Source organism: Andrena cerasifolii, chromosome 3 (genome assembly GCF_050908995.1).
Source record: "Andrena cerasifolii isolate SP2316 chromosome 3, iyAndCera1_principal, whole genome shotgun sequence".
Lineage (NCBI taxonomy): Eukaryota > Metazoa > Arthropoda > Insecta > Hymenoptera > Andrenidae > Andrena > Andrena cerasifolii.
The window spans coordinates 5,351,441-5,365,834 of NC_135120.1; the positions used below are offsets into that span (position 1 = coordinate 5,351,441).

The 14,394-nt window shown below is 38.3% G+C and overlaps 1 protein-coding gene across 6 annotated transcripts in view; it reads right to left on the bottom strand.

The window, feature by feature from the left end:
• Positions 1-14,394, bottom strand: part of LOC143366995 (uncharacterized) — a 253,347-nt gene that overhangs the window by 13,741 nt on the left and 225,212 nt on the right. For all 6 annotated transcript variants that reach the window (XM_076808566.1, XM_076808562.1, XM_076808563.1 and 3 more), the window contains one exon: positions 5,967-6,120. In XM_076808566.1, coding sequence (XP_076664681.1) covers positions 5,967-6,120 — 154 coding nt within the window. The remainder of the gene's footprint in view (positions 1-5,966; positions 6,121-14,394) is intronic.

Sequence of the window (14,394 nt, forward strand, 5' to 3'; positions counted from 1 at the left end):
GACGTAAAACAATATAATCCCCCAGTTTACGGTATTTTTCTTTATTGTATGCGCCTAAATCTTGTGTACCATTGCATGCTTAAGCCTGTTTTTCTCTAAAACGCTAAAAGTGGAACTACAATATTTGTGTACTAAGCAATCGATATAGTCTGCTGAGAACATTAATCCTTTTCGATTTTTCAATTACGTTAGCTCTTAAGCTTAACGCGAGTGTTTACAACAAAATCGAAGTAGATTATCCCTTATCCCTTCGATCCAACCATGTTGCCTACTATACTGGTCCCGGGATTAATGAAGAGACTCTGACCCCGGATGGTCGAAAAATTGTTATACTTCCTCGCTGCGAGTGCGGACCTTCAAGGCAACCATGCACCAGCTAACATGCTCCCCGAGCGCGCCACCAACCGCAGGACTGGGCGAGCATGCTCGCTAGTGTAATCAACGAGCGGCTTAAATTCGGCGAGCATACTCGCTGGTGTATGGGGGCCTTTAGTCCCGGGTAGGTCGCCCGTTAACAGACGAGAGCAATACAACCAGCGGGCCAAACAAGATATCCAGTACGGAAACTAAAAAGTTAATGTTTTTGCTTAAATCTTCATGAAAGAAATGACCAATGGATTCTTGAGTTTTTCCCGATAAGAATGAGTCCAAACCCAAAGCGATTCCGTCCATTCTAACCCAAGAAGCATGCTTTCCGCTTAAAGGCTCTCCCAAACCAACGCGAATATGCGCTCCGCGCCGAGGGTCAGATAAGGCAGTAGTTTTTTATACCTGGTGGCTTATGGGCAGTGTTATCTGATCCGCGGCGGATCCGCTGCGCGCCGCGAAATTCGCGTTGGTTTGGGGAGCCTTGACCCGGAGAACACTGCAATTCTAATCCTGTATTCATAATAAAATTTTTTTTCTATTCGTTGAAAAATAACAAAACAGCTACACTTTGAAGCAAAATACTCATTTTCGTGTGAAAGAAAATGGACTTTATTTACGCATTAGTCAGATAAAAATTAAAATATCGGAAAAATTGTCGGTCATGCGTAAATAAAGTCCATTTTCTTCCAGACGAAAATGAGTGTTTTGCTTCAAAGTGTAGCTACCCTCAAGGACCAGTTCCTGATCACTTAAGAGCAACTACCACGGGTTTTAAACGTGTAAAGGGAAAACTTAACCAAATTTAAAAGATTTTTTGTTATTTCAGTAAATCTATGTTTTATCCTTAATTTGGTATTAAAAAAGTGCACACACAATAATAATTATTTTATAATTTAACTTTGAAAGTGAAAGATGCAAAGGGAGCAGTTTCTGATCACCTTCACACGTTTTACTATGAGCTATCAAATTTTGCGTATAATTTTCAAAATACTTCATAATTATTTAGTAATTTGTTAGAATAAATTTGTATCATAATAAGCTTATTATTTGGTTTATTTTCCAAAACTGATCAGGAATTGGGTTCTGATCAGGAACTGGGTCCTTGACGGTATTTTCTTATTTTTCAACGAATGGAAAAAATTATCAGTCGGACGATAGAGAACACATTAAAGAACATCTGTGCAAAATTGTATAAAAGTCCATAGAGTTTTACTCAAATTACAGCGTACACCGTTTCGGAAAACGTGGTTTCGACAAAACCGCATTTAAAATTTTCGGAATGTTTTGATATTTGGAATTTTTTTTTTATATATTATTCAAAGATGTGTCTGGGTTATATATCTTCAATGAAAAATTTTTATCGATAAAAGAGTATTTGTCACTTAAAAATAAATTCCCAAAGATGCGATATTTCTTGACCTGGCCAAGGTGGCCTAACCCCTGAACTGAACCCACTGTATCCCCTGAACGGTACCACCGGCGTCGATTACGCGTAAGTCTGATTCTTAACTTTCGTCACAAAGCTTTTGTTTTCCTTCATCGACCAATATTAATCGTAGTCTTTAGATAAGTATACTCGAAAAACACATTTATTGTGGGTTTATGTATGAAATGTTATCACTTTATGCTAATTTTACAGTAATTCCCAAACAATTATTGTTGTTTCTTAACTTCAGTCAGTAAGTGTATGTACCTATATACAATATATTCGTTGAGATCCGAACTGTGCGAGTGATTTATACGTAGAATTTAGAAGTGATGCGAATTACGTGAAATTAAAAATAGTTGGAATGAGATCATACTTGAGAAAAGTCTGGCTTATGTATAGAGGAAGTGCAGCATATTTGGAATACTGTTGCTAATTCGGAATACCGAAGGTAAAGGTAATTTGGAATATTCCAAAGCTAGCAATGCTTTTGTTTCACGAGTATAGCCGCGTTGGTTCAAATATAGAAACTCAATTTTAACCCACTTTCAACTACCCAATAGACTTGAAACTTTGCAGGCGTACGTAGTTTAGATGGCAATACAAAATTATGAAAAATAACCCCAAGTGGTTAAAAAAATTACCCAGTCATCAATAAATATAACCCATAACCACAAATCCAAACGACTTGAATTCAGCTTATAACCACGAATAAAACGTAGACACTAAAAAGCAAGTAATAAAAAAAAATATATAAAAAAATTTAAGTTAAACGATATTGTTTAAAATACACTATTTTTTTTAGTTTTTACTGAATTTTAAATAAAATCGTTTAACTTAAATATAACTTTTTATGTATTTTATTTATCTAAGATTGTTCCTATATTGTGATTTTTCAGCCTGATTAGATCAAAGTTTCAGTTGCTTTTTATTTTCTATTATTACTGAGAGTTTAAAATCTAAAAGTTTATTAACCCTTCGCTGACACTCTGGGTGTGAGCCACCCATAAGCTGATTTTGACGCTCTGTACCTTCTATATGTAAAATAAATACCTTTTTTCCAAAGCCGACTTACAAACTATTTTTTCTCTCAAAATATTATATCTGAACAATGACTCTGTAGATTTTTAGCTTCTAATATTGGAATTTGTAAAAGTTAAAATTGTTAGAAGATTTTCTTCGTGTTCCTCGACACATGGTAATCTAGATTTTTTTTACAAAAACTGTGATGAAATTTCAATAAAAAAACTATTGGAATATATTCTACAGACCTTAAAACTGACCCATGATTTTTTTCATAACGATTGGATACTTCAGATAAGAATGGCAGTCGTTCAAAAATTGTTCTGGGTGTGAGCCACCCAGGTATGTCAAACTTGATCGAAAAAGGAGGTGTGTCAACGAAGGGTTAATTTTCCTATGATATTATGCAGTTTTATTTGTTCCCATCCTCTGCTGTAATTTTTTATTCGTCTTAAACAAACTGGTATTCCAAATAATATACTGCGCTTCCCCTAATTTCACCAAATATAATTTCCCAAAATTACTTAATTTTCTAAACGCTAAAGTCGGAAGATCTCCTAAATAAATAAGAAATGGGATGCATACGTACTTTTTAATGCATTTCAATCAATAAACACTTATATGATACTTCAAACTAGACCTAGTTTCAAAAACTAAAAAGGCAAACAGTTTCAATTGTCTATAGGTACCCCCCCCCCCGTAAGTATTTTTATGTACCAATAAAACATAGTTATTATCAATATGGTCATATATATCCAGTAATAGGACTATCGAACTAAAACACTATTCACAGCCGTCTTTAGAAAAATTCTTCCCTAATCCTGATCCAAATCTGGTAAAAATACTGAAGGCTATACCTATTACAATGTTCAGACACCTGTACACTACCAAATACACCCCGCTATTGCGATTTTAATTACATTTTAATTACGATTTTAAGAACAGCTGAATTCGCATTACTTCATGTTTGATAAGCAACTGAAAGAATTAGGAAGGTTTCTACCCACTACACAGCTGTAAATATCGCTGAAGCGTAAAGCGATATTTCCAGCTGTGTAGTGGGTAGAAATCTTCCTAATTCTTTCAGTTGTTTTTGTAAAAAATTTTAGTTGAAATAAAAACCTTTCTTTTACACTGAAATAATTAAATTAATTTTTTAAATTTTAATTTAATGATTTATGTTTTTATATTTGTTGAATAAATTATTTTAATAAAAGTTATTTAATTTAAGTTTCTTTAAGTAATTAGTTTGAATGAATTTGTATTTATAAAGTTTGTATTGTAAAAGGTTAATTTTGAGGTTAATTTTGGAGTCAACAATTTTAACAGACGAATTCACATTACGAACGCGGCGATCACACTTTCACATTGCAATAACGAAGCTGCCTTTACTTTTACACACAATATGTACAGTGCATAGTGCTCTCCATGCTCATCTGATCTGTACGATAAGACAAGTCTACTCTTTTATGGAATCAAGCTGCCGATAACGGTCAGATAAGATGTTGAACGCTACCGTTATCAATTCATAAGAATGAAAGAATACTTTGAACACATCCAGGATTCCACTTTCGGATAGCAAAAAAAAAAAAAACTGGTACGATAATACTTTCAATGTTATAATGAAATACCATAATGCGTATTCCATTCTGTGCTGTAGGTACACCAGCGGACAAAAAAGTTACCACTTTTTCGATTGGTTCTATTTTTGTTATTTTTTTACCATACATTTGGGACTGTGGTAGGTTTAATATGCATATTCTGCTGGAGAATTTAAAGCTGTGGGGTCATTCCACGCCAACTCGATGTCTCGGATTTTGTTCAAACTCGAATATGCTGTAGTCCTCGTGAAATTAGGGGGGGGGGGGGGTTTAATTCGCTATTTTGTCGATTTCGAGTTTGTTTAAAAAATACAGGGCCTCGAATTTTGCGATTTTTGCCTATTTTCGTGAAAATGGGTTGTACTTATGAATTTTTATCTGGGAAACTATTTGTCGGATTTAGTTGATTCTTACGGCATTTTAATGTAGAAGGATCGGCCTTCCCGAATAAATTTTTTCCAGATCGAAAAATTAATTTTGCAATATTGAAAATTATAAATAAATTTTTATTTTGCAAATTCGGGCTCGAGGTCACGATTTTGAAAATCTGAAAAAAATACTACCATATTCCTTCAAGTGTTTTCTACAAAATAAGCCTATCCCCAGGGTGGTGCGATTCCTATTAACGTCGCAGTGGGGTGGTAAATACGACCACCCTGGGGATAGGCTTATTTTGTAGAAGACACTTGAAGGAATATGGTAGTATTTTTTTCGGATTTTTAGAATCGCGACCTCGAGCCCGAATTTGCAAAATAAAAATTTATTTATAATTTTCAATATTGCAAAATTAATTTTTCGATCTGGAAAAAAATTATTCAGGAAAGCCGATCCTTTTACATTAAAATGTCGTAAGAATCAACTAAATCCGACAAATAGTTTCCCAGATAAAAATTCATAAGTACAACCCATTTTCACGATAATAGGAAAAAATCGCAAAATCCAAGGCCCTGTATTTTTTAAACAAACTCGAAATCGACAAAATGGTGAATTAAACACCCCTTAATTTCACGAGGACTACAACATATTGAAGTTTGAACAAAATCCGAGACATCGAGGGGAAAAAGTGATCGAGTTGGCGTTGAATGACCCTGTATAAAACCCAGTTAAAGTTGAATTTATTGAACTGGCAAACAAAAGTGTTATATGACATTGAACGAGGTAACACATTTTTGGGGCCGACAAAGAAGTTATCACGTTTAGTAACTTTTTATGTTGTCCTAAAAGCAAAAGGTGCTCCCACAAAATATTAGATTTTTTTACTAATGTTCAAAAGTGGTAACATTTTGTTAACTTTAAAACTGTGTTATCTTGTTTAATGTTATGTAGGGTTTTTGCTTGTTAGTTAAATAAATTCAACTGTAACTGGGTTTCATAATACAGCTTTTAATTCTCTTTCAGAATATGTATATTACTGTAGTTTCGAGTTGATATTGAAAAGTAATAGAAGTAGGGTGGTTCGAAAAAGTGGTAACTTTTTTGTCCGCTACTGTAGGTATACCATGAAAATGACAGACGAACAGGCGTGGGGCAAACTTTCATAGAAATACCTGAGAGAAATGCCTGTGGAATTTTTTCTGTCTTGCGCTGCTGGTAGTTGTTGGTGAAGATGTTGACGAAGATCTGCTAACCGTTCCTGGAGTTTGTGCGGCACCGCCAGCTGCCATGGATGGTGTGCTTCTACTGAGCGGTTTGGAAAGATGACTAAAACATACAAAGTAAGAACCTATAAATTAAACGAGTTGGGCTAATTTTCAAAACGAAAGAATTCATCGTTTCCTTTGCTTCGCCGCAAGATAGGAAACATTATCGTTAGAAATCTTGAATAAAGATAAAATATTTCACGACTTATTACCTACATGGTATTTCTAAACACTGAAAACCTTTACATCTTCTACGCACAGGACCTAATGCCCCGTTAATATGGAAAGACATGGACTCGTTAATATGCAATGAATCATCTCCACCACTTTAGCCCAGGTGAGCGTCAAGCACGACTTGCCTCGCCGTCTCTCGACGCGCGACCCGCGAAACAATATTTGTCACCATACTTTGCTGTTCTCTCCTTCTCTTTCAAATCATTTTCGAGCTCGCGTGTGGGAAAGGAAGACGCCCTAGAACCCCTTGTGTTATAATTCAAATAATGTGGGAAGCATGGCTTCGACCAGCTGGAGAGCAGCTAGAAACAGGAGCATGACGCGAGGACTCCTAAAACTCTTCTTATATCGAGATTTTTAGTGAGTCCCCCGCTCATCTCAGAGCTATATAATCCTTATGGTTCCACCCTTGTTGGTACAGAACTGTACGTAAAATCACGTTTGATCAGATTCATTAAGAGTTACTGTTGCGAGATGAGAAGAAACAACACTACCTCCAAGTTGAAATGTCACGCTCGCTCCACCTTATCCCCTCCAAGAAGACTTCTTAATCTGTACTAAAATCTAGGTGGAGGTTCTAGATTTAGGTGAATTTCTAATCTGTACTAAAATCTAGGTGGAGGTTCTAGATTTAGGTACTTCTTAATCTGTATTAAAATCTAGGTGGAGGTTCTAGATATCCGCGGATTGTTGCGATTGGTTTCGTTCGCGTTCTTCGTCACGGGACGAACTGTGTTCGAGGGGATAGGTTGACGCGAGCGGGCGATTCCCCTTGCCCCTGTGACAGTTCAGCTTGGTGGTAGTCTTGTTTCTTCTCATCTCGCAATAGTACACTGCATTCCATATAAGAGCATACCGACGCCCCTACCGATTTGCGACCGATCTGCGCAGCTCCCACTATTACCCAGGGTTTGAACCGCACGCGATTGGTCGTGGTGGTTTCCAAGGAATAACTGGTACATCCCAAACGCGGGACCTGACCGTTGTCAACGTAAACAACGTCCCGCACAAGAAGTTAACAGAGAGAGTAGTTCTTTTCTTCTTTTAAGAGTTCCATTGGGTTTTAGATGTCCCTAGGAGCTTTTGCCCCTTTACCACCTGAGATGGGAGATAGTAGAAGTGTTACCTGCATGACTTGACATTCTTGTGTCTAAGTAATTTGTTTGGGGAAAAGTTTCAAAAAACCCCCTCCTGAACCAGCCCGGCCCGCAAAAGCGGCCGGTGATAAACATTGACAACAGCGCCCGAGGCGCAGGCCACGAGCAGGAATTGCATACCACGCCCTGGTAGTATCCCCTGAGAAACACCCAACGCGTGGGGAGTTCAAGTCACGTAAGGACGCCTGGCGGTGCGGCCCCTCGACAGCACTCAGTACCTCAGGGCTTCACCAACGAAGGAAAGTGGGAAAGGGATTTTAAACCTATAAGGTATCTTGTTAATATCTAAAGTTCCTGCAAGTTTGACCAGGAGGTTAAGGTGTTCCCCTACCTGATACCTCTCGTTTAAAAAGTTAACAGAGAGAGAAAGTAGAGGGCCGTGCGACAGAGAAAAACATAGGCGGTTAAGTGGGGAGTCGGGCGTAGCAACGCCTCCCGAGGGTCGTGCCTGCGCGAAACAGGTATGCTCTAATGTGGAACGCAGTGTAGTTATATCCAGTGAGATCAGGCTTAGGTTCCGTTTCGAATCTACAGTTAATTCTACCGAATCTACGAGTTGGGTAAAATTCTATTTGACAACTTCAGTTAACTACTCTTAGACCCCGCATCCCCACTGCCTCAACACTGTGCAATAATTGGCCATTTAAAATTTTAATTATTTATGGCGACACTTTTAGGTACTCAAGAGACTGACTTTTCGATACACAAAATAGTAATTCATTGATAAAATGGAGTAAATCATTGAAACCCATTATTCCATCTGGTAATCCTCATAAGAACAGATAGTGTCGGTTTTGAAAGGTCCAAACTGACGCGCCGCGCCTCAAGAGTCTCCTCAATAGCAGCATATAAACCAGGCAAGATGGAGTGAGCATCGTTCCTCCCTAGGAAACCACCGTGCAGGCCACAGGGTGGGCGGAAAGCATAGTGGGGTTCCGAAAGACCACGTGTCTTGACTCGATGGGATCACCGTAAGGAATTTTGCTATTGGGTTGGCCATAACGGTCACGAATTATAAACGTTCGCAACCGGGGAGGAAAACTACCCGTCGTAAGGTTGCCAGCAGCAAGCAACGCACCAGGAGAAAAACGGTCACCCATCTTTCCCCGATACGCGCCCCACGATGCTTAAACTTCGGTGATCGAACGAGAACCAGTGTTTCCATCGCGGCCACTGCCGCTGGCTCCTCATAACGACAGTTGGACGTATCCACCGATACAACTTTGCCCCTCGAGTTATATCAAACATTAATTTAGAGTTACACGGCATAACTAACATTTCCCGTGACTCCCTAATTTCGCACCAGGTTCGTTCGCACCTTTCACCTGTACAAGGAAACTTCTCTAACCCAGTGGCTCCCCGACTTCGCATCGGGTTCGCCCGTATCCAACAGCTCCCTGATTTCGCATCAGGTTCGTCTGTAAATCTACCACCCTCCTAAACGCTAAATCTCCTAAGCGCCACTGACCATTCCGGCCGGCGGCGGTCCCACTAGTGCAAGGGAGAAACAGATGCATACTTCTTTGCACTAGTAGGACCGCCGCTGGCCGGAGCGGCCAGTCGCACTTAGGACATTCATCCTTAACAGCTCCCTGGTTTGAGACTAGGTTCGTCTGTGAATACTCCAACCTCCTAGCAGCTCCTCGACTATACGCCGAGTTCGTCTGCAACATTCATCCTAATAACACCCCAATCCGCACCGGGTTCGTTCACGAAGTTTCATTCTCCTGCGACTCCTTGATTATTAAAGTCAGGTTCGTCCGCGTCTGATTCAATTCTTAGCGAGTTCATGATTATGCATCAGGTTCGTCCGCATCCCTAATTTACAAACTGATAAACTATTTTCCTTGGGAAATACCGCTCTTGCCGGCCTCTCGCGTTGCTACGACCCTGGCTCGTATCAACCTTGACTGACAAAAATTGAAATTTCTATAATTTTTATTTTTTCTCAGTATGAAGGATTGCAATCGAGATTGCCGAGATCTTCGTGGTAAAAATGAGTCGAAAGGCGAACTCAATTGGACTAGTGTAAATAATAATAATTCTGTATCAACAGAGTGATTATGTGTGAAACCTACTTGTAAATTTTACTACATACTGTATAGCAGCATAAGCGTCCGAAATACCTTTTGAATTCAAGGCGCGCATTTATTTTGTGAAATTTGATAATGTCGCAATTGGGGCAAGGTATATACCTATACAAGGTGTACCTGTACTTTATTTTGTCCATAACTATATTTGGTTAAATTAGTTCCTAATCTATATAAACATGAAATATTTATGACCTGCTGCAGCATCTTATACTTGTAAACGTTTGAATCAAGTAGTATTACATGTCTAAATTCATTATACATGTTATAGAGTCATTCCATGCGAACTCGGACAGATTTCGGAGTAAGTTTTCGTAGATTGCTGAAATTTGAATATTTTGTAGTCTTTAGTGATATTTAAACGTACCTCAAAGGATTTTTCAACATTTTCAAAAATGTCGATTTTACAGCTGTTTGAAGTTAAGTGCTAACTTTTTTTCAATACATTATAGCTATGGAAGTAGTAAACGGATGGAGATTAGCTTTACGGTGCTTATAGAGAAGACATTGAAGTTTTAAGAAAAAATTATTTCAGTTTCAGAAACAAATTTTTTTAACCATTTTTGTGCATTTATTTTAAACAAATGCAGTTTTTTAACAACGGGCGCGATTTTAAAAATCTGAAGAAAAAAAACAGAATATAATTCTATCCTTCCCCTTCATGGTCTAATTGTCAAAAATATGGATATTTTAAAATTGGCCCTGTAAAAATTGTCGAAAGTTGATGCTGCGTCGCCCAGGACCGGGTCGACTGATCGGACCGTGCGGTACCCGCAGCGGCCAAGCGGCTATACCTGATATTCTTATACAGGATTCTCGAAAATGGTAAGTATTTGAACAAAAACTGAAGGAGGAAAACTTTTACTGCTTTTCATATCCAACGTAATACGGTATCTGAATTTTTGGTGTTCGCAATATTTTCCTTGAAACGTGGGTGACTTTTAGTTTTTTAAATGCAATGCTATATATTTGATTACTCAATATGAAAGCGTCTGTGAAGACAAATTCAACCATTTGGTACACTATAACTTTCAAGGCCACACAAGGTGAGGAATGAAGTAAATATATTGAACTATCTATCTAGTAGATTGAGTTTCTTTCTTTCATTCCTAACCTTGTGTGGCCTTGAATATCATAGTATACCATATGGTTGAATTTGTCTTAACAGTCCGAGTTCGCGTGGAATCTCCCTACAAGAAGGCGATTGTAACTTGTAACTAATCGTAAGAGTACAAATTTCATTATTTTCAAGCAGTTTTAGATGTGTATATAGATGCTTTGTTTCCCAAATACAAAACCACCCGGTACTGAGATAGGTACGGTATATAAAATTTATTTTTTTAATTTAAAATTCACTAATTTTTTTAGTAAGTCATTGTATTAACGTTCGAAACACCAATGAATTGACAATTCGAATTTTTACCCCATTTTCAGAAGTCCCACTGCCACTGGAGTCGAGCTCGAAGAATTCCAGAAATCAAAACCTGTCACGGTGTCGTTAATTAATATTGAATCAGTGGATCCAACACTTTCAATATTAATGGGGCATTACGGTATTTAGAAAATGAAAAAAAAAACAGAAAAATAATCGTTGAAAATAAAATATTTGGCACTTGTGTAGGTTATGTTTGACGCATCGGTAGATTATTTATATTATATTATATGCAGTTTATTTTTTAACTACTGGCTAATCTGCGATTAATGAAAACTTTCACAAATTACACTGTAATTAATAATAAATGTACAAAGTTTTCTTTTGAACTGCGGCTATGTAGGGTCTTTCAGAATTGTAAGCACAAACTTCACCAACTACATATTAATACTGGTAACAAAAAGGAGTACTAAAGTATTTTTCGTAGCAGAAACTCGATCGAGAAAAATGTAGCGTCTTGAGAACTCAGCTTTGAAAATTTATCAAGGTTGATCAAATTGCCGATCGTTCATTTCTACAAAAGCTCGAGCACAATCTGTCGCCAACTTTTCTCGATTTTTTTTTCGGAGGACATAATACAAAATCGATTATTCGTCTGTCACGTTGAATTTTGAAAGTATATGGTCAGCGTTTTATCCTGCAACCCGCGCTCGCGCGAACAGGTAAAATGGCAACAGCGCCTCACGGACGCATTCCACTGCAACCATGCACCGACCCGGTGATGCCCAAGCTTCGAGAATTTTGGGATGGTCTCTTTCAAATTAACGTCGCAAAGAGCTATTCAGGATTTCCCGGCCCGGGTTGAAAAATTTGGGGCCTTTTCCGTATAACTTTTGAACTATAAAAGATTTTGGAATGCAATTTGCGCCGAAAAATGAGAAAAAATAATTCCCTCTTAATGATGGATAATTTAACATATTTTAAATTTGTTTAATTTTTTTCTATCAATTTTTTTAACCATAATTGTTGTAAAAAGCTTTTGCAAACTGTTTATTTGATACTGTATTTAATGCTAATTTTAAAATTCGTGGTGTTGATAAACAATAGGCTAGTTGTTTCTGTATCATAACTTTCAAAAATTGAGAAATTAAATTTTTATTCAATTATGTGTTAGTTCTGCAGACCTCAGAATCTATTGTTCTGGTTTTCTTTTTTATGATTGTATCCTTAGTGCAGTGCATACCTAGATCAGACGTAATGGGACGTGTCTTTGATTGTAGCGGTGTTTGAATTTTTTTTCTACAATTTTTGTTTCTGAATGTTTTAGCCAATCAACGCCACGCCTATGCCGGCTTCCGTTAATGTCATTTTTTTGAACGATGCGCCATTATTGTGGCTTTTACACGCAGGTGGCGAAAAATCTCTCTGTACAAGGGTATAGCGCCGCAGTCAACCCTGTCGTAGCTAAAATTTTTTAAATTGAGACGGGTACGCGATCAGTCGACATTATTTTCAAACCTCATTGCAGTAACCTGGGGTGCGAGTGGTAAACTGATCATAAAAGCGGAGCGCGCGGCTCGATTACCTGGGCCGGGAAATTCCCACAAGCTCTTTGCGACGTTAATTTGAAAGAGACCATCCTAAAATTTTCGGAGGTCGGGCATCACTGCTGTCCAGCGGTGGCTGGCAGCTCTCCGCTGGGCCGGGCGGTGCATGGTTGTAGTGGAATGCGTCCGTGAGGCGCTGTTGCCATTTTACAAGTTCGCGCGAGCGCGGGTTGCAGGATATGACGCTGACCCTGTATATGGGGCTAATCGGATCACGTCATTTGGAGCGAAACGGATCTCCCTTTTATTTTCATTTGAGTATTTTTATGATTATAAATATGATAATTGTTTATATACAGATGGTTCGTGCGTGCATAAAAAAAGAGCAATGAAGGATCATGGGGTCCAAAAAAAAAGAAGGAAGCTGTGTTAAAAATTAAATCTAAAGATATGACGAAAAAAATAAATGAATTAATGGTCTCAAGAACGTGGCATTGTATTTACTGTGGTGAAAAATGAATTCGTCCACTTTCAGAAGATTGTCTGAGAAGAGTGGTGCCACGAGAATAAAATTGTGCTGATAGAGGCGGCAAAAAACGGCAATATCCTTCCGATCTGTGTGCTAAGTAGTGTTACTTGACTTCACTGTCATTAAATTAGATTTGTTTAAGTTGATTAAACAAAAAATAAATAAAGATTTTGTTACAAAAATTTCATCTGTTTCAGAGATTTTTGGGTCATCCAATTCACCCCAAATTTCGGACACCAAAATGGATCGCAAATTTTGGGTCTCCCAAAACGAAGTTAGGCCAAAACGTGTCATATAAACGAAAATATAATTTTGAATGTGCGCACAAAGATATGTGAAATCACAGCATTACAGTTTGCTGGCGCATACTGTAATTGCAGCGTCATATGATGAACAATTACAGAAAGGGAAGTATGTTAGTAAATTTTAATACTGTATTAGGATGTTGAATAAGTTCTCGCTGTTTTTTTTATTAAATTAATGCTTAATTTTTAAAAATTAGTAAAAAAGCATGTCATTGAAAATATTGTCGATCGCTAGCCACTACTTTTTCCCATCTTTCTGGCAGCATTTGAATTCCACGTCGGAAAAACGGTACGTCTTTTGAAGCTATCCAAGAGTCGATCTATTTTTTGGCATCTTCATAAGAATGGAAGTGCTGCTCAGCCAGGCCATGTGCCATCGATCGGAACAAATAATAATCCGAAGGGGCAATGTCTGGTGAATGCGGCGGGTGGGGTAGAAGAACTTCCCATTTAAGCGTTTGCAAGTAGGTTGTCACCGGTCTTGCAACGTGTGGCCGAGGGTTGTCATGCTGCAAAATCACTTTGTCGTGTCTCTGCTCGTATAGCGGCCGTTTTTCCTTCAACGCTCGGCTCAAACGCATCAATTGTAGTCGATAGCGACCTCCCGTGATGGTTTCCTTCGGTTTGAGTAGCTCCTAATAAAGTACACCCAGCTGATCCCACCAAATGCAGAGTAGATGCTTGGAACCATGGATATTCAGCTTTGCCGACGATGTTGATGCATGGCCGGGCTTACCCCACGATTTTTTACGCTAGGGTTATCGTAGCGTATCCACTTCTCATCGCCAGTCACGATACGATGCAAAAAACCTTTCCTTTTCTGCCATTGAAGCAGCTGTTCGACGTCTCTCGGCTTCAACTCGTACGGCACCCAATGCCCTTCCTTCTGAATCATTCCTAATGCTTTCAAACGTTTTCAAACTGTTGTGTGATCAACTCCTAATGATCCTGCAACTTCAGCTAATGTCTGGCATGGGTCTTCATCAAGTAGTGCATCCAATTCTTCGTCTTCAAACTTTGGCAGTGCGCGCCAGAACGTTCTTTATCTTGAAGATCTAAATCGTTATTTTTAAAGCGTCTAAACCAATCTCTGCATGTTGT